Source organism: Dipodomys merriami, unplaced genomic scaffold, assembly GCF_024711535.1.
Source record: "Dipodomys merriami isolate MVZ:Mamm:240054 unplaced genomic scaffold, mDipMer1.0.p SCAF_420, whole genome shotgun sequence".
Taxonomy (NCBI): Eukaryota; Metazoa; Chordata; class Mammalia; order Rodentia; family Heteromyidae; genus Dipodomys; species Dipodomys merriami.
In genome coordinates this window covers 612,501-633,719 of record NW_027205827.1, presented here as the reverse complement: position 1 = coordinate 633,719, position 21,219 = coordinate 612,501, and the positions used below count along the sequence as shown (strand labels likewise).

The 21,219-nt window shown below is 35.4% G+C and overlaps 1 protein-coding gene across 3 annotated transcripts in view; it reads left to right on the top strand.

Moving 5' to 3' along the window:
* Positions 1 to 21,219, top strand: part of LOC138807552 (zinc finger CCHC domain-containing protein 7-like) — a 195,429-nt gene that overhangs the window by 141,728 nt on the left and 32,482 nt on the right. For all 3 annotated transcript variants that reach the window (XM_069993316.1, XM_069993318.1, XM_069993317.1), the window contains 3 exons: positions 14,463 to 14,506; positions 16,049 to 16,174; positions 17,418 to 17,588. In XM_069993316.1, coding sequence (XP_069849417.1) covers positions 14,463 to 14,506; positions 16,049 to 16,174; positions 17,418 to 17,588 — 341 coding nt within the window. The remainder of the gene's footprint in view (positions 1 to 14,462; positions 14,507 to 16,048; positions 16,175 to 17,417; positions 17,589 to 21,219) is intronic.

The following is a 21,219-nucleotide window of genomic DNA, read 5'->3' as shown; positions in this document are numbered from 1 at the left end:
TGGTTGTCATATTGGTAGCACTTCTTTGATAACTTATCTTCAAAAGCACATTAACTCATCACCTGTGCAGGTTTTCTCCCCCTTTTTTTTTTTTTTTTTTTTTTGGTCCTTGCAGTCATGGGCCTTGAACTCAGGGCCTGAGCAGTGTCCCTGAGCTTTTTCTCTTAATGTTAGCACTCTACCACTTTAAGCTACAGACAGGACATCCTGCTCGGGCTGGCTTTGAACTGTAATCCATACATCACCCTCCTGAGTAGCTAAGATTATAGGCATGAACCACCAGCACCCAGCTGCTTTCTCCCATTTTATTCACTTACAGTTATCCCTCCCTATACTACTGACTTCACTTATTGTGGTTTCATTTTATCGTGATTAAAAAAAATATGTAGATAGTGATCCCTTCCCTATTGAGGGAATTATGTTCCAGAGACCTCTACGATAGGTGAAAATTTGGAACTTAACCACTGTACTTCCTTTCTTAGTCATTGCTCTTTTCATCTTCTTTCTCTGCACTCAATCCTTGTTACTTTCACCCAGTCCTGTTTTAAATATTATCTCCAAGCTGCAATTGGCAAACTTCTCTTTCAAACTTAACGTATCCACAACTACATTATCTTTCTCCCAAACATTACGTTGAAGCTTTGAGTTCCATTAATTGTTCTTTTAGTTGCTCAGGTGGAGAGGCATCCTTAATTCTGTTCTTATTTTGAATTTATATCCAGTAACAAATAGACTTTATTAGTTTACTATTAGATTGCATTTAAAATTGCTCAATACATATTTAGAATTGCACATACATTTCTTCATCTTGGTCAATGATAATACCATTCACAAATTTGTACCCTCTTTCTCTTTGACTTTACATCCTCTTCATTGACTACTCTAGCTACATTACTACTCTGATGTTCCTTAAACACATCAGGAATCATCCCTGGATAAGTATCCCTGGATAAACAGGAATTTGGATGCTTCTACTGCCTAGAATACTCTGACCATACTCTTACTCCATATCCTGTTTTTGCTTAAATGGTAGTGAAGTCTACTTTCTACCCTATATAAAACTAACCCACACACAACCAACAGACCTAATTTCCATTACCCTACTGTACTTTTCCTTTTTCCAAAACACATGACTTTCTCAACATGCCATCATTTCTTATGTTGTCCTCCCGTACTAGAATTTCCATTCACTGAGAGCAAAAATCTGTTTTGTTTCCTGACATGTCTCAAGTACCTGAACAGTCCCTACAACATGGAAGTGGCTCAGTAAATACTTATTAAATGAGTAAATGGTAGGAATTATGAATAGTCATCACATTTTAGTTTAACTAAAACATGCTATCATGAATCCAATTTTAGTTTTATTTTCTTTTTTGAGCATTTTTATTTGTCTGAATTGCTATATTTTATTCTTTCTTAGAGGTCTTCATAAGAACAGGAAAAAAATACGTTTTCTAATATAGTAAAATTGATTCTGTCTCAGAGTTAACAATAAGATTCTGTTGGACCTTTTTTATGAAATCTAAGCTACATCAGGAACTTGGGAATGGATATCGAGACAGTTTACTATTTCATTATTCTAAAAGTAATTTCATCATCATTTATCCATTTCTAAATGGGCTTTTTAAAATCTGAGAAAAGAAAAAAGAATAATATAGTAGTAAAATAAGTTGTTACTGTTTAATCTTCCTTCAGTCTTCATTGTATTGCTCAAGCACTGCACTATTTTTCAAGAATGTATTAAAGAAATCTTGGAGACCCTGTTTTTCTCATTTTCTAGCTTTCATTGAACACAGTTAATAATTCAGGTTATTACATTTTTCCACCCAAAATGGCAAACAGAAAATTGACAAGATGTTTTTAGAGTTATTAGATGAATTTGGTATATGAGGCAATAATATTTAGATCTTACCTTCAAGTGATATGAACTCAATCTGCTAAGCAGTTCTTTATTTTTATCATCTCTAAGTAGTTGTACAAATGGGTTTCAATTCAACAAGTCAGATTATGAATACAGTGCATCTTGATCAGAAGACTTTGATTTTTCAGAGAATATAGTAGGTGAATTTTCTCAAACTGAAGAACTGAGAGTTAAGCAATGTGTGTCTAAGTAGAAAAGGGAATGGGGTATTCCCATTTTGTCAGGCATTTGACAGAAAGTTCTTCATTGCACAAGAATTTTGACGAATCAAAATCATCCTGCTTTGATAAATTTAGGACATGTGGCTGTATTCTTTCATACTTTAAGACACTTGTTCACTCAGATTAGATTGATATGTTTCTATCAATCAGACATGCTAACAGCATTTATAAATGTGCAGGGATAATTAGAAGTGAGAAATAATTTTGATTGATTTCATAAATCTGAAAGTGAAGATGTTTTATAGTTGTGGAGTAAAGAAGAGGTTTGAAGTACCATGGTAGTATTTACAAAATAGATACAGTCCAAGTTCATATATGACAATGGATGAACATTTAAAGATGATGGACACATTTCATTTATATTTAACCTCAAAAACATGGATTAAATTTTTGACTATGCTGTTTAAAATATTAAAGATTTTCTTTTTGTTCATTTTTAAAGTGAGGTGCTGGGGGGGTCCTTATGCACACTAGGCAAGTATTCCACCATTGAACTATATCCCAGCCCTTTGGATAAAAATGTTTTCCATTATTGCTGTATTCTTCCATAATTTTTATGCCATGAGTTGTGTTATTAAAAGGGCCTATTGGACCTACATAATTAATGGTGGCAACTATGTTTCCCAGTGCAGTGCAGCAGGCATATAATAAAGGCACTAAAGAAATGATTAAAACTTGGTCTTTTAGGCAGATGAGGTACTATGGCTGGCATTGTACTAATTGAGTTTTAACACCAAGTAACTAAAACAACTAGACCACATTAACTGCAGTAAAACTAAAATGCCTTATGAAAGGGAAACAGAGTACTATTGTAGTCACAATATACAATATTAATTTAACCTGAGAGAAGAGGATAGAAGAAGAAATTCAGATAGAATGTGATAAGAGAATTAAATCCTTTTAGTTTATTAGTAATTTAGATATTAATGTTCAAAACAGATAAATACACACATAGCTGACTGAATGTTATGTAGAAGTATGCAGATAAATACCAAAATTAATAGTTGAATAGTTCAGATAAGTGCTTCTGGGGAATACAAATGGGTAGAAAGGAGAGTTGTTATTTTTCCTTATATAGTGTTTTAGCATAGTTACGGTTTTTCAACCATATGGACATAATACTTTGATTAAAAATAATAAAATATAAAATTACTACTTTTAAAAGAAATATGTTTAGCATGTATCAAATAAAGTTGATTGCTTGGGGACATATAATCTTAGCTCTGAGGTTATGAATTTTTGATTGCTGGAAGGAAACCAAAGAATTGCTCTGGGAAGACATTTTAAAGAATTGGTAACACCTGGATTATTTGGATAAGAAGTGTGAAGTATTGGGTTAAAATGAAAATAAATTTACAATTTGAAATACTACAATTTGAACTTCACTTAGCAACAAGTGAAGTTGTAAAGATGAGTTTTGCTTTGGATATGTTAGGGTAATAATAACTAATATAAGCATGTGTTATATATCCAATGAGCTTTTATAAATCTCAGCCTGGACATATTTGATCTGAGATCTAGAGAGAGATTTTGAAGTAAATCTGACCCCAGAGAAATGATAATAAAAGCAAAGTGTTCTAGAATGATTTATTTTACTAAAGAGAAAGCGAGAGAATCTGACATTGGGGAAGGGGGTTGGAGGAAGAGGAAGACAAGGAAATGTTGCAAAGAAAAAGATTGGCTGTATATATCACCCTGCACCAGAATCAACTCCAAATGGATCAAAGACCTTGAACTCAAAGCAGACACTCTGAAAACATTACAGGATGGAATAGGAGAAACTCTAGGTCTCCTTGGCTCAGGCCGAAATTTTCTGAATAGAGACCCGGAAACACAACAAATCAAAGAAAGGTTGGACAAATGGGATTGCATAAAGTTGCAGAGCTTCTGCAGGGCAAATGACATAGCTAGCAAGATCAATAGAAAGCCCACGGATTGGGAGAAGATCTTTACTAGCCATACAACGGACAAGGGTCTCATATCTAAAATATACTTGGAACTCAAAAAATTAAGCCCCCCAACAACAAATCCTCAAAGAAACAACTGCCCAATAAATAAGTGGGCGAAAGACTTAAAGAGAAACTTCTCTGAAGAAGAAAGAAGGATGGCCAATAGACACATGAAGAAATGTTCAACATCCCTAGCCATAAAAGAAATGCAAATCAAAACAACATTGAGATATCACCTCACTCCAGTTAGAACGGCAAAAATCAAGAACTCTAACAACAACAGATGCTGGAGGGGATGTGGACAGAAAGGAACCTTACTTCATTGTTGGTGGGATTGTAAACTTGTTCAACCACTTTGGAAAGCAGTATGGAGGTTCCTCAAAAGACTTCACATAGATCTCCCCTATGACCCAGCAATCCCACTTTTGGGCATTTACCCAAATGTTTACAAACAAGACCACACTAAAGCTACTAGCACAACTATGTTTATTGCAGCATTATTTACCATAGCTAAGATATGGAACCAACCCAGATGTCCCTCAGTAGATGAATGGATCAAGAAAATGTGGTATATATACACAATGGAATTCTATGCCTCCATCAGAAAGAATGACATTGCCCCATTTGTTAGGAAATGAAAAAACTTGGAAAAAATTATATTAAGTGAAGTAAGCCAGGCCCAAAGAAACACAGGTCCCATGGTTTCCCTTATTTGTAATATCTAGTATATGTATGAGTCAAGCGGAAAAGGTCAGATAATGTGATGTCAGGAAAATGAACCCTTAGATGTGTATTTTAAGGGTTTTTTTCTTTCATGCATGTGTTTCTAACGCATTTATAAGATTATCTCTTTGTTGCTTTGTATGTCCCTCCCCCACAGTATAACCCCTGCTTTCACTATATTTGATGTCAGTATAACTTGTGGAGGAGATGGGGAAAAACCAGTTGTTTAAGGATACAGGTGGACCTGTTGCAACAATGGGAAGTACAAGTTGTCATGTCCAAAACGAGCTTTACAACGTCGGTGCGGGGGGGGGAGGGGGGAAGGGGGGGGAAGGAGAAGGATTGGGATTGGGGGGGAGGGGGGAGGCTGGGAAGGGATGTGAAGGGTAAACAAAGGAGGAGGCTGCAATGCTTGGTAAGAAATGTACTCATTATCCTGCCCATGTAATTGTAACTCCTCTGTACAGTATGTTCTCAAATAAAATTAAATTAAATTTAAAAAAAAAAAGATTGGCTGAAAAAATATAGCTCTGAGACAGCTAGCTGTCAGCAGGTAGATAACAAATTTTATTTAGCCTTTAGTACTCTCTAGAAACATTTTTGAAAATAACCTCTTGATTACATTTAAATTTGTTCTCTTTTTGCCTGTCATTTTACAAATGTTACAACTGTCCGTATGGTATATTTTTCTGTTTGCCTTTGGTGGAGGTGGTTGATGTGGGAAGCAGATATGCATAGTAGATATATTTAAAAGAAGAAAAATGTTTGATTCCCACTGTATTGGTTGTTTCTGTTGATAAGTTTTCCCCAACTGTTCTTGTTACTTAGTATAATTTGATGGTGTTTTAAGTTTTTAAATAAGGATTTCTTAAGTAGGTTAACCATCTTTTAAACATCTCACTGATGGAACCCTTGAGAGACTAAGGATTGGAAGGTGAGAAATATCCTCTCGGGATAGACCAAGGCCTTTATATGACTGTAACTTTGCAAGACTTCTTTATAACCCTGTGCTAAACACCTGTATTTATTTCCTCTTTCTTCTTCCTCCTCAGCCTCTAAAAAAAGAAAAGTCAAATCCTCATATAACCTTCTACATATTTTTAAATATAAGTTACTTCTGGTAAACTTAATATATTTAAAATAAGATGAACGTTTTGATGCTTTACGTGCAAAGTCTATTAAAATGTATTTAAACTATTGTCTGTTATGCAATACAAAATTACAATGACTAAAATGGTTTTGTGCCCAATCTTACAATAAAAAAAACAAGACAGGAAAAAAAGAGCAGTTTGAGAAGAATGGAAGTGAATAAAGTGGCTAAACCCTCAGGGGATTTGAACGTGCATTGTGTGTATTTCAAAAGTTTCCGTTGAAATAACAGATGCTACTGATGAAGTTGGGAATAGTACTTCATTTGTGGCTGATTCAGTTGCTCATTAGAAGTGAGAGGATCCCAGAGGAGAATCTGGTATAGTAGAGTTAAGCTCACTAAAGGATATGACATAAACATTCTGCAGCTTTGTCTTTGTTTTTGTTTTTGTTTTGTTTTGTTTTGTTTTTTGGGTCTGGTCGTGGGCCCTGAACTCAGGGCCTGGGCGCTGTCCCTCAGCTCTTCAGCTCAAGGCTAGCACTCTACCACTTGAGCCACAGCGCCACTTCCAGCTTTTTTCTTTTTGCTTATGTGGTACTCAGGAATCGAAACCAGGGACTCATGAATGCAAGGCAAGCACTCTACCACTGAGCCACCTTCCCAGCCCCCAGCTTTGTCTTTGTGATCTTTAATCCATAAACACTTTTAGGCACAGCCCTGATTATCTATAAATGTGAACTTGTCTTAGAGTTTTTGTAGATCTTGTCTTTATCTACCACATGGTTATTATTGAATAATAATGATTTTGTTTTAAAGGTTTTTGGAAACTAGAGCCTTATGCTAGGTAGGTACTAGCACATCAGTCAGACCTCCACTCTTTTGTGCCTTGATTACTTTCAAGGTAGGGTCTCACTTTATACCTACTACTTGTGCTTCTCCTGTTACTGAGCTTACAGGTATATACCACTATGCCCAGCCATTGTGCTTTCCCTGTATCTAGGCTAACCGGTATATCACCTGCCCAGTTAATGGTAGAGAGAGAGTCTTAGAAACCTTGAACCATGGTCCCCTTATCTCCTGTCTTCCAAGTAACAAGGAATACTAGTTGAAGCCACCATGTTTGGCTTTAAAGGTTCTTTTTAATTCTTTTGAGTTGCTTGCTACAAAAATTCCAATTTTCCATAAAATACTGTCTTGCTAGATGTTTATTACACAGTTACGGTCCATTAAATTATGTATTGGCTAATATGCCTCAATATAATATGCCTCATTCACAGTTGTACATATGTTTCCTTTCTTTTGAATGCCAAGGTATGCAAAATGTGCTGATAACTGGGCAGACAGATAAAACAAGTATTATCTCAGTCCATGATTGAGGGAGAAACTATTTCTACCAGAGGGAAATCAGAAGAGATGGAAATTTTATGTAATCCATTAATGGACATCAGTACATATAACTAAGCAATCATGCTTTGGTACAAAGAGATGGAAATGACTAAAAAATCATCCCTATTTTGAAGAAGTAACAGATTTTGGTAGAGGTAGTTAGGAATTTAAAGCCCAAGACCCAGTACAATGAATTTTTGGGTACATTCAGATATTGTGAAGAATACATATATAGGCAGCTACAGGGAATACTAGCAAGATATCAGGGAAGTTATTAGGTATAGTTGTAACATTGGAGCAAGGAAGATGAAATAGATAAAGGCTAAATCATGGAAGGAACTTAGCATGGCATACTGTTTTACCATTTATCGTCCAGGCAGCAAGAGTTCTATATACAAGTAAATATATTTCTTCTGGGCTTTAATAATAGAATGAAAAGCAAATTGTAGTAATAGACATACAAGATATTTTAATAGTCTATAAGAAATTAAATGGCATTAGGCTATTTCAGGTAGAGAATTTGGTGAAAATTCAGAAGGAAGAGTTCAGTTTCTGATTGGAAAATAGAGTAATGATACAAGTCACTGAGGTACAGGATAAAAGGAGGAAAACTAGGGTGTTTGCTTTTATGTTTTTAAGATTGAAAGAATGAGAAGAAAATAAAGAATCCACTTTTAGTTGGAGGTATGTCTCAAATGGTAGAACACCTGTCCTATAAGCACAAGGCCCTGAGTTCAAACCCCAGTACTGACCAAGCCCTGTTCAAAGGAAAAAGTTCAGTTTCTGTAATTTTAAGTCTGAATTCCTTATGAGATGTACAAGAACAAATTTGGTAGTTTCCATTGTATGTATGTTTGGCATAAACTGGAAGAAAGAATATGGAATAAAGAGAAAGCAAAGATTGGAGCACACCAACTAGTGGGAGATGAAGAAACCTCAAAGGTTGATAAGAAATAGGAAAGTCAGAGGGACCCATATCTACTAAGGAGATAAAATTCCCATTTTCAAACCTTTCTTCAAGTAAAATTCTGATCTACAAAGAAAGCTCTAGCCTAAATGGTAACTCTGGTAAATTCATAGACAGTAACACCACTTTTACAGATTTTCTGCAGTGTTTCTCAACTCTTATGATACCATAGTCATCCCACTATCAAAACCATACAACATCATAAGAAAACTATCCATCAACACTCCTCCTACACATATAAAACTCTTAGAAAAATATCAACAATTCTTCAATATATTTTTATTTGCTTCCATTAATTATTCCAAGTGGATTTCATTATTCAGTATTTCCACACATTAAGATATATTCCAGTATCTCACCTCTACCACTCTTCCTTCCCTAATAGCCCCTTCCTAAAACAACCTCTGAAGATTCTGTTGTTCTCTTGTCAGTCTCTTTCAATCATATTCATCTTGATATATTTCCAAAAGATACTAATCTTAGGTTAATCCCAAAATACATACTTGTTTAAAATTTGAAAATAATCCACTGTTACTAACCATATCAAGAGACTGGAATAGAAAATACCACTGGATTATCCTAGCTGATACACCAGTAGTAGTAAAAACTCAGCAAGTTAGGAATAGAAATAAATTTCTTTAATTTACTATAAAAAATTTATAGCAGCCGGGCTCACTCCTGTAATCCTAGCTACTCAGGAGGCTGAGATCTGAGTATTAAGGTTCAAAGCCAGCCCAGGCAGGAAAGTCCATGAGACTCTTATCTCCAATAAATCACCAGAAAACTGGAAGTGGTGCTGTGGCTCAAGTGGTAGAGCATTCTCCTTGAGCTGAAGAGCTGAAGGACAGACAGTGCCCAGGCCCAGAGTTCAAGAGCCCCACAACTTACAAAAAAAAAAAAAAGAAAGAAAGAAAAGAAAAAGAAAATCTACAGCAGACAATATACTTTATTATGAGAGGGATATCTTTTTGTCTAAGACTGCCAGATTCCCTGCTATTACCACTTCTGTTCAGTATTATATTGGAAGCTCTATATAATTCAATGAGGTAAGGGTGGTGAGGATACAAACTGGAAAATAGGAAGTAAAACTGTCTTTAAGTAGTACAAATTTATATATAGAATATTGCAGGAGCATAGCAAAAAAAGCATATAAAATCAAGTAAATTTGGCAAATAGGCACCATGCAAGTAAATTGCCATTAGTTATATATCCAAAAGTTGATAGAAGTTTTGCCATGAAAAATGAACACCAAAATAAATGTCATATTCTTGAGTTGGAGATATTTAGTGTTGTTATGGATATGCATATGGGACACAATGGGCAATCTACCTTACTATAAAAGACTAAAACACAAACAGATTTCCTTGGACATTAGAAAAAGCTGTAAAGCCAGGCACTTGTGGCTCATACCTGTAACCCTAGCTATTTGGGAGAGTGAGGTCTGAGGATTTTGTTTGGAGCCAGCTCAGGCAGGAAAGACTTTGAGACTCTTATCTCCAATAAATTACTCAGAAAATGCTGGATGTGGTGCTGTGGCTAAAGTGGTAGAGTGCTAGCCTTGAACAAAAGAAGCTGAAGGACAAAGCCTACGCCCTGAGTTCAAGCCACATGACTGGCAAAAGGAAAAAAAAAGTCTGTAAAAAGAAAAGTTGTCATGTTGTAAATTTTAAATTGTAATAAAATATTCTAATAATACTTAAAAGGTGTGTCACAACTTGGACAAAAGTATTTGCAAATCATTTATCTGATAAAAATGTGTTTTCAGAATTTATAAAGAATTTTTAGAATTTAATAAGTAACCAACCCAATAAAAAAGAAAAAGACATAACTAAATTTTAAAATAGGCAGCAAATTTGTAGATACAGTTTTTTGAAAGAAGATACGTGAATGTCACATAAATGAATGGATATTCAGCATGACTAATCTTCAGAGAAATGCCTATTAAAATCCTAACTTAATATTACTCCATATCTATTTGAAGGCTACATTTATAAGGACTGACAATTCCAGGTATTGGGGAGCTTATGAAGCTGATGGAATACTTATGCATTGTAGATAAGAATATAAATGGCATATCCACTTTGGAAAATAATTTGCCAATTTCTTTAAAAAGTAAAGATAAAGGTATATGCTTATAATATCAGACCTATTTTTAGATATTTTCTCAAATGAAGACCTAAAGTCAGTTTAAAAAATAATGTTTATTGTGGTGCATTATTTACAGTTCCAAAAATTCAGAACAACGTAAGTATTTATCAGCAGGTAAATGGCTAAACAAAGTGTTATATACATGCAATGGGATTCTGCTCTGGGATAGAAAGAGAAGGCATGGGCTGGGAAGGTGGCTCAGTGGTAGAGTGCTTGCCTTGCATGCATGAGGGCCTGGGTTCTATTCCTCAGCACCACATAAGCAGAAAAAGCTGGAAGTGGCGCTATGACCAAGTGGTAGAGCGCTAGCCTTGAGCTGAAGACCTGAGGGACATTGCCCACGCCCAGAGTTCATGCACCATGACTGACAAAAAAAAAAAAAAGAAAGAAAGAAAAGGCATTACTATTGTCCTACAGCAAATTTAAGTCTCTAAAATATTCAGTGAAAGAAGCCAGATAAAATGACACATACAGAATTCCATTTTTATGAGGACCTAGATTAGGCAAATTGGATGCATTGTGTTAGAAAGGATATCGGTTATTGACAGGGGTGGGCAGTTGATTGCAAATGTGAACTAACATTTGGAATGATCAAAATATTCTGTGTTTAATTTTTAGAGTGTGTTATGCTACTGTAATTTTTATGTGGACACATCTTACTATATGTAAACCATACCTCAATAGTTTCCTGTTTGGCCCTGCCTTCTGTGACCTTTTTCCCTTTTCTGTCTCTTAAATTCAGATGTTATCTATTCTAAATTTACTGTAGCATGTGTTTGGTTTTACTCCTTCTCCTTTCATTCATCTTTGTGTCTTTTACTTTCTTCATTTAGTTCATCTTGTTTGCCCTTTAGAACCTTGCTTATTGTAATCTTTTGATAGATGTTAATGAAACTGAATTGATTTAATGCAAAGAATTTTCAGCTATTACTTTTATCATAATCTCACCAATATCAAAGCTAGCAGTGAAAAATTGATTATGTGCATCCTGAGCTGTTTTATATTTTAAACTTTAGACAGCACTGTTTTACATTCTGTAGCATTAGTAGATACATGAAAAGTGAGTGACCTGGATGCTTTGGGCAGTCATATTTAAGACAAAGCATCTTGTACTGGTTTCCAAGGCTAGAACACTTAGAACTAAAAATGCATTTGATTCCCTCAATGAAAGAAGATTAGAATTAGAAAAACAATGCTAGAAGTTAACATGAATGCCCTTTAATCCAACTCATTATATAAACCTAAAGAAATTAAGTAGCCTACTTAACACCACACCAGGCACAAATTGGAAACAAAGTTAAGAGCTAGAATCCAGGTTTCTATCTATTCTATATCCAGAATTTTATAAACTGGAAATTGATTGCTTATGGAAGTTCCAATGGCTTCCAGTAGATAAGGCTTGTGTTGATTTGAGATTTGAAGATTAGATATGAAGGGGATAGGTAAATACAGAAAGGCTAGGCTGGGTGTGATGGTATACACTAGTAATCCCTCTATGGAAGTAGGAGTATTATGGTCCAAAGCTGGCGCCCACAAAAGCATAAGTCTCTACCTGAAAAACAATAAAGAAAAAGGGCTGGGACATGACTTGTGGTAGAGCAGTTGTCTGGAAGTTCAAGGACCTGAGTTCAATCTCAGTATTGCAGAAAGATGGGAAATGGGCCTACCAAGCTGTCATTACCAAGATTAAGCCAAAAATTGGAACCTTGGTGAATTGTCTAGAGCTGGCTATGTGTTCCTAGTGATGCATATTTGTAATTAGAACCTAGTTCAAATACCTGGTGATGATTTTTTTTTTACAGTAAAAATATTACAACATTTAAGCTGAGCACCAGTGGCTCATGCCTGTAATCCTAGCTATTCAAAAGGCTGAGATCTGAGGATCAAGGTTCAAAGCTGTCCTGGACAAGAAAGTCTTTGAGACTCTTTATCTCCATTTAACTACCGAAAAAGCTGGAAGTATAGCTGTGGCTCAAGTGGTAGAGTGCTAGCCTTGAGCACAAAGGCTGAAGAACAATGCCCAGGCCCTGAGTTAAAGCCCCAGTACTAGCACCAAAATAAGTAAATTAAATAATTAACTATATAAGTAGTTAACATATAACCTAGAATATTGAATTCCATGGGAATATTTAAAACTATCTAAACAGAGTCCATCTCCTTTCAAACCTTTTTTTACTATTCTGTATTCAGGTGTATACTTATTAAGGTTTCAGGTGGTCCCAGTTGCTATTTTTCTTTTCATTTATAAGAACAGTATTATCACTTCAAATGATTCAGGTGATCCCTTTGAATTTTAATGATGAGGAGCATTGAGATACCAAAAAAAACCAGCTTTTAAAGTTTTGGCAAAGCATATTCCTTAACCTGGATCTTTTGAATGAAAACAACATGGTGGTGATGGAATAGAAGCTGCTGCTATTTAATGTATTCTCCACTCTCAGTATATGATGTAGCCTCTGAATATCACAAAGAAAATAATGATCAGCACAACATCTCTACTTTCATGTGGACTGGATTTTTTGTAAAGCAACCTCTTGGTTTTCTTTTTTCTTTTTTTTTTTTTTGGTTGGTCGTGGGGCTTGAACTCTGGGCCTAGGCGCTGTCCCTCAGCTCTTCAGCTCAAGGCGAGCACTCTACCACTTGAGCTACAGCGCCACTGCAACCTCTTGGTTTTCATAGTAAAAATATTTTATTTTAAAATATATGTCTGGATGTTTACTCCTAGTAGGCCTGGGGAAATGTAGATTACTTCATGTCTCTTCAGAATTTCTTTTAAGGAAACAAATCAAGCTTGATTTGTGTTTTTGAGATAAAGGAAAGAGTAAGGGAGGAGAAAAAAAGAAAATCTTAACTTTGGTTTGAGGGAAGAAAAATCTTTCAGTCCTTTGTTAGCTTTTGTGTTAGCCATAGTTCTTTGCCTCCTTGTCCTTGAGGGCTTAAAGGAAAAGAAGCCAGTTGCAAGTTCTTTTAAAGGACAGTGCAAAGAGAAGAAAATAGCTGACACAGAAAATATTTGGGGGTTTGCCCCCTGTATATTTTATAGTTATATTTGTAGATTAATAGCCAATGATTACTAGATATTTATCCTTTTTTTTTTTTGCTCCTTTATTTCACTATTTTTGTTGCTAAAAATCTAGTGCAAAATTACTAACAATGATGAACTAGTGTTCCAGTTCAACTGTTTTTAATAATGTAGTGAAAGTCACCTTCAGTGGAAAGGTAGTGGACATAGTTAATGCTGATTTGAGGGGAGGGGGATCCTTTTACCATGTTAGATCTGATTCAAGAATCTGTGGTAGGCAGAATAACTGGAGAAAAGATATGGTTTATTCATACTGCATGGAACTGTCAGTAAGGATTAACTTCAAGAGGAGTACAAAGAAGTACAATGGTGTATATAATATTATCAACTTAACAAAAGGAGGAGTCTAGTGAGTCAGAGGGCAGACAGTACTCTGCAACTTGTTTTTAACATTATTTGAGCAGGGCTAGCTGGGGAATGGAGGTTGGAGGAGGTGGTCATTGCTTAGAGTCAGGAGACCTCCTCAGGGGACCTCCTCAAGAAGATAGGAGCATTGTGACATCTGCCTCTCAGATAAGCTCTATTTTGATCAGAACTGGAACTTCAAATAATTTTTCTTCCTGCATTTGCTGTTGGGTATCTGACCTCTTCATTGATTTTTCTATGTATATAGCTTCACAACTTTCAAACATTTTCATTTCTCATTCTATTCTCACTGGAATTTTAAGTTAGATAATGTAAATATTATTATCTCCATTTCTCAGGTAAGGAAAATGAGGCTGAGAGAGGTTAACTATTTGTGGAGAGTCACAGAGCTGATAAGAGAGCTAAATTAGGAGTTTAGGTGATATTAGCTCAGTGATAAGAGTGCTTGCCTAGCATATGCAAGGCTATGGGTTCAGTCTCAACACCATAGATGATGTTAGTGTTTACAAGTTGCACAAGAGTTGAAAGTATTAAGTATTTCTCACAATATTGTCCTGTGAGTGTTTCCAAAGGTACTAAGGTCTAATCGCAGTTTTGTTTGTTTTGTAGGAGAAGATGATGTAAACTGGTTCATCAGTGACAAAGATGTTGAGGTAAAATCAATTTGTTTTTAAAATTCTGAGAAATAGGTTAATATTTTCCTTTGACTCGTAAGTTACTCTTGTTTCACTGCAATAGCTTTGGAAAAGGGAAATATAACTATCAGTGATTTTGCTTGTATGTGGATGATTTAACTTTTCAGAAATGTATTTCAGCTCTGACTTTTGTTAGCTGATTGTTACTTTTCCCTTTTGCTTCTCTGCCTTGGTGAGTCCTATTAGCTCATATAGCCTGGTTCCACATAAAGATCAACACCGGAAATAACTGTTTCTTCTGTGTAAGGAAATGGTTAGTCTATATTTAGGATGTGGCAGGTGTTTGTCTTTGTCAATTATTAGCTTTATTGTGACAGATAGTAAAAAAAAAAAAAGAATAATTTTACAACTTGGTAGAAGAATGAAGAAATAACCAGATTAAAGCAGAATCACAAGTAAAAGATAAAGCTTTTTTAAAGATGCAATTTTCTGTGTTAGTTTTTGAGACAGAATTTCCTTCATAACTCAGATTAGCTTCAAACTCTTGCTCTTCCTGCCTCACTCTTCCCAAGTGCTGGGATTACAGGCATGAGCCTCGTGCCTGGCTTTAAAGATGGAATTCTACTGAATGAGATAAATGCATGGTTGGGATTTACATATTCATATTTAAGTATACCGTATGATATGCTTTGCTAATATTCCTTTGAAGCTGTTAGAATTTGAGTAGAATATGAAACAGCTAGAATTGACTAAGTATATAGCAAAATGATTTCAGTGGAAAATTATAACCTTTCAGAAATTATAATTTACTCTTATAGGAGGAACAATAATCCTGTGTTCTGTACAAAAATGGACAGACACAATATCTATATGGCTTAATATCTTTATAAAAGACAAAATGATTTACAAAACAAAACAAAACACTATTCCCAGGCTGGGAAGGTGGCTCAATGGTAGAATGCTTGCCTTGCATGCATGAGGTCCTAGGTTCGATTCCTCAGCACCACATAAGCAGAAAAAGCCGGAAGTGGCACTGTGGCTCAAGTGGTAGCGCGCTAGCCTTGAGCTGAAGAGCTCAGGGACAGCACTGAGGCCCAGAGTTCAGGCCCCACGACGGACCCAAACAACAACAACCAAAAAAAAAAAAAAAAAACAACCCACTATTTCCTCATGGAAAATATTAGCAGGACTCCCACTTAGAAATAGGTGGCAGATGTTAAAACACAGAATTAAACACTGGCTTTGACTGTGAATACCACCAAAATGTCAAAATGAACCATAGCAGTATACTTGTTAGACCCATACTCTAGAAGAAGAAAAGGAGGGCATCATGTGAACATACGTAAAAGGAGCAGAGCTGTGTTTATGCCACCACTTTTTAATGCCTTCCTAACTCTTTTTATAATGAGATTGTGAAAATCTGTTACGGTGTTTGAAATTGAGTATATCTCTTTCTTTGCCTTGAAATTTGAAATTGATAGTGATCTTTTAAAAGATGAGTAGATAATTTTTATTAAACAGAATGAAACTCTTTTTAATTCTTTTTGTTTCCACCCTTAGGCCAAAATAGGTAATAACAGATCATCTGGAAGATGGACCCGCCGATACTATACAGCTGACAAAAATGTTACCTGTAGAAATTGTGACAAATGTGGGCATTTGTCAAAAAATTGTCCCTTACCCCAAGTACGTGAAATATATAATGCTTCTTTCCACATTGCTAAAATCAAAATCTTATGGTTTTTACTTCTATAACCTTAGAATTCAAAATTTTTTGTAAGTGTATGCTAAATTTCATGTAGCTTGTGAGCCTAGAATAGGGAAAAAGCAATAAAGAATCAGGAAAAGCCTGGGATAAGCTTGGTGCCAGTGGCTCATACTTAAAATCCTACTACCCAAGGTTGAGTTTGCAGGCTGAGATTTGCAGATTGAGGTTCAAAGTCACTCTGGGCAGACAAATCACAGAGACTCTTATCACCAGCAGAAAAGTCAGAACTGCAGGCATGGTAGAGAAAAAAGACAGCTTAGAGCATGAGATCCTAAGTTCAAGCCCTAGTCATAGCATATACGTGTGTGCGCATGTGCACATGTGCACATGCGCGCACACACACACACACACACACACACACACACACACACACACACACACACACACACACACACACACACACACACACACACACACACACACACACACACACCTTGAATCAGTTTGAGCTTTCCCATTATTAATTGTATAACCTGAGACATACCATTTCATGTTTTATGCCTCAGTTATCTTTTTGGAAAATAAGGTGATTCCCAAGACTACTTTATCCTCTAAACCTATGTGTATTACTTATCAGTTTTTTTGATACAGCTTATTTCATTATGGGATAGTTTTCATTTTTAGAGAATTATAACTTTAGTCATTTATAAATGTTTGTGTAAATTGTTATTAATCAGAAATATAAACCTTCAAAACAACACAGAATAGCACTGAGCTATCCCCTGACATACGAATAATTAGCTCTAAACATTCCTTCTACCCCCATTCCCTCTTCTAAATGACCACTTAAATAGTGAGACAGTCTTCTTTGTATTTGCTTTCCAAGCAAAACAGCCTCTTCTATATCTGTTCTTAATATGACTTAACTTCCAAATATCCTCATCATCCCCTTTCCTTATACACCTTTTACTTTGTGAATAGTCTGTAAGATGAGACAAAAGAAATAAATGTTTGCTGACAGTACATTCATACCATACATACAGCTAGCTTGTGATTGAAGTTCAGACATGATGTTACAGTTATGCTCAAGGTTGTACCTTCAGTAGGTCTCAAATTAGATATACCTTGTTATAGATTTATATAGAAAGAAAAGGAAATAATGGTCTACCATTTTGGACTGAAATATTTTCTAAAGAGATCTTCTATTTGTCTGTCACACAGAAAGTCCGACCTTGCTGCCTCTGTTCAGAAAGAGGACACTTCCAGTATGCCTGTCCGGCCCGCTTTTGCTTAGACTGTTCTTTGCCCCTGTCTTCCACTCACAGATGTCTTGAAAGATCTTCCTGGAGAAAACGATGTGACCGATGTGATATGATGGGCCACTATGCTGATGTAAGTATCCCACATATCGCTAATTGTCAGGCTTTGGAGACAATGTCAGTTTGTTACTATTAGTTACCCTATTGAAAAGACTACTTACTCTGAAGACAATGATAGTCATGGTCACTGATCATATGAAGAAATGCTCTAAACCTTAGAATGAGGATCCTATTGAATAGTTCTCAGGCTTATGTTTAGCCCTTTAATTGATTTGCTTACCAAATAAAGATTGATATTTAGGTTTATATAATAAATAACATGTAAATAACTTATACATATATCTAGGCACATTTAAGTGAAAAGATGCACACACTTTGCAGTTTCATATAACTGTCTATATGAAGCCTGATTTGGTTTTGACAATTTTTGCTGGCGGCAAAATAATAGTCTTAGGCAATAAGGACAAGCCACATGATACAGTACATGCTTTTCTTATTAACAGTATTTAGATTTAAAAAGTTAAAGCATACCAGGTATGATAATTGCATCTTTTACTAGATAGCAACATATGGGAGTTTTTTATTATTAACAGTTAATCAGTAGAAGTCTTTTTAAATACTGATACCTAGGTCCTGATAATAAATTAGTTTAAGGGACATTTATGGAAGGGATAGCTCTTTCTCAAACATTACTTAATTACTTTAAAATTTCGTAGAAATATTTCCACTGTAATGGGTACTTTCCAAAGATGAGATGGAAAAGTATAAACTTTTTAAAAATTTTGTTTATTGTGAAATACACCTTTCAGCCTTTTGCTCCAAAATTTAATAGAACTTTTGTTAAAATGAGTTTCTATAGCTCCACTTATGGCTTTTTGCTGACTAATTGGAGATGAGTCTTAAGGACTTTTCTGCCCCAGCTAGCTTCAAACTGCAGTCCTCAGTTCTCAGCCTCCTGAGTAGCTAGGACTACAGGCATGAGCCACCAGTATCTTACCACAAGTGATAATTTAAGATTATAATTCAATAGACTTTCCAAAAATCAGACTATATATAGCATATTCAGTTTGAAAATGAAATTTCTAAAGCAAAAGAAACCCTTTTTACTTTTTACATAATATTTAGTAATCAAGTTTTAAAAAGAAAAACATTTTCATTGCTATAAAATAATTTCTAGGGGCTGGGAAGGTAACTCAGTGGTAGAGTGCTTGCCTTGCATGCATGAGGCTCTGGGCTCAATTCCTCATCACCACTTGAGCAGAAAAAACCAGAAGTGGTGCTGTGGTTCAAGTGGTAGAGCACCAGCCTTGAGCTGAAGAGCTCAGGGACAGCGCCCAGGCCCCACGACCAACAACAAACAAACAATATATATATATATATATATATATATATATATATATATATATATATTCTAATGTCTTCATTTTAAATGAGTCCTATAGCTATTTTTGTAGTCCTATGTTTTTGACCTATCAACTGCCAGCTTTGTTATGGAAAAATATGCACCTTCAGATAGAACTGTACTTCTGACAGCTGAGCATCAACCCTGCCTTTGGGAATAAAGAGGAAAATCAGACTTGGGTTAAATATACTTTATTTTTCTCAAAGTTTTATTATTTATCATAATATTGGAGCAAGGGAGTATGGATAATACTGTTTGGCTTTCTTAATTAAAGATAATTATCAAATAGGCTTATAAAATGCTTATGTAGATGAGAGACTGGGATACTCCCAAGAAAGTTAAGTAGATTTCTGTGTGTAAAGGTTTCCTCCTGTCCTCTGGTAGACGTGTACAAAACTCTGGTAATATTAATGAAAATGCCTGTGTAGTCATTGTTCAGGGAGCAAAATTCAATCACAAGAATTAGTAATTCACTGAAACTCTTCACAAGCCACTTAAAAATGAGTATCTGTAGTTTTTGCAGTTGAATATATGTGTAACTATGTAAATAAGTTCTACCTTTTAAGATGAAGGTGTGTGATTTAGCACATTTAAAGTTTGATAGAGAAATTGGTCCTTATTTCAAAGTTCTGCTGAAGAGTTTTCTTTTTCTTCTTCTCTAACCTGAAGAATTCTCATTCTGTCCTCTCCCTATAGTGCATGCCTCATTACCTAGGGTTAGTCATTGACAGTGAACCCAATAGCTTACTAGGAAGTTTGTTTTTCTTTATAAGTACTGTTATAAAATAAATTGTAGAATAAGTTTGTAGAAGATAGAAACAGTTCACCTTTCTCTTGACCCTTAACTTCTACCAAAATAAGGGAGGAATTGTCCCCTTATGGTCTACAAACTTATAAGCTCTCAATTACAAAGTAAGTAAACTTTTTTTTCATTAAGAATCTTAGGTTGCTTAAATATGGACTTAATTTTCACTTTTAAGTCCTTTTCTATTTTCCACAAACAGTTGAAAACTTGATTTTTTTTTTTTTTTTTTGTCGGTCGTGGGGCTTGAACTCTGGGCCTGGGCGCTGTCCCTCAGCTCTTCAGCTCAAGGCGAGCACGCTACCACTTGAGCTACAGCGCCACTTCCGGTTTTCTGGTGGTTTATTGGAGTAGGAGTCTCACGGTCTTTCCTGCCCGGGCTGGCTTTGAACCGCGATCCTCAGATCTCAGCCTCCTGAGTAGCTAGGATTACAGGCGTGAGCCACCAGCGCCCGGCTGAAAACTTGATTTTTGTCTAAACTTTGCCATGTATGAGTTTATGAGAGACATATAGAATCCTCCAAACACTAACTAGATTCAGAGAAATCTCTTTTTTTCACCAGTAAAAAAGAATTGTAAGTATATATGAAGAACTGGAAGGTAAACCAAAAAAATTTAAGATGTCTTGAGTAAAATAAATTACTATAGCATATAGAAAATGAGAAAACTAACTTACTCTTCATGAATGATAAATGGAAATTCTAAACAAAAGAATATACATCCAGTATGTGCACACACACACACTCCAAAAAAAAGTCCACTTCTTGACTAGAGTTATCTACCAAAATTTGTTTGTTTATCCCAACATACCATTAGCAAAAGTAAGGCCAGCCTGGGCTACATAGTGAATACCCTGTCTCAAAAAACAAAATCATTCTGGAGCCTCAAGAGGTAGAATGCTTGCCTAGCCAGTCACAAGCTGCCCTGAGATCAAACCCTACACTAACAGAGGTAGGTAGGTAGGTAGGTAGGTAGGTAGATAGGTAGGTAGGTAGGTAGGTAGGTAGGTAGGCAGGCAGGCCGACAAGCAGGCAGATAGGCAGTTTGGGAAGGATTTTTATAACACTTACGTTAGAATAAGTATGTAATGTATTGAAATTCTTTCGAATTAATGTGAAGAAAAACAACTGCCTCCTTTTATAAAACACTCAATGTTAAGGATGATATGTCTGGAAAGTATATTGGGATAATCTTTGTGGAATTTAGTGATAGGTTTACAAAGATAGGATTGTAAGAATGTTCATCTCAGAACTTTTTATAATAAGAGAAAACTTAAAACTCCAAATATTTAACAATGGACATGATTGTATGAGTATCATTCCCTCATTTAAAAAAATGTAGAAATACTGAAATATAAAGAAGTTGCTAGTACTTTACTATTTATTACAAACTGTATATGAAATGTAATCCTATTTCTTTTATTTATAATCATTCCCTGGTTATAAATGGTGTATGATTATGAATAAAAGAAGTTTAATGTAGTTAACAAAGGTGAAAGGA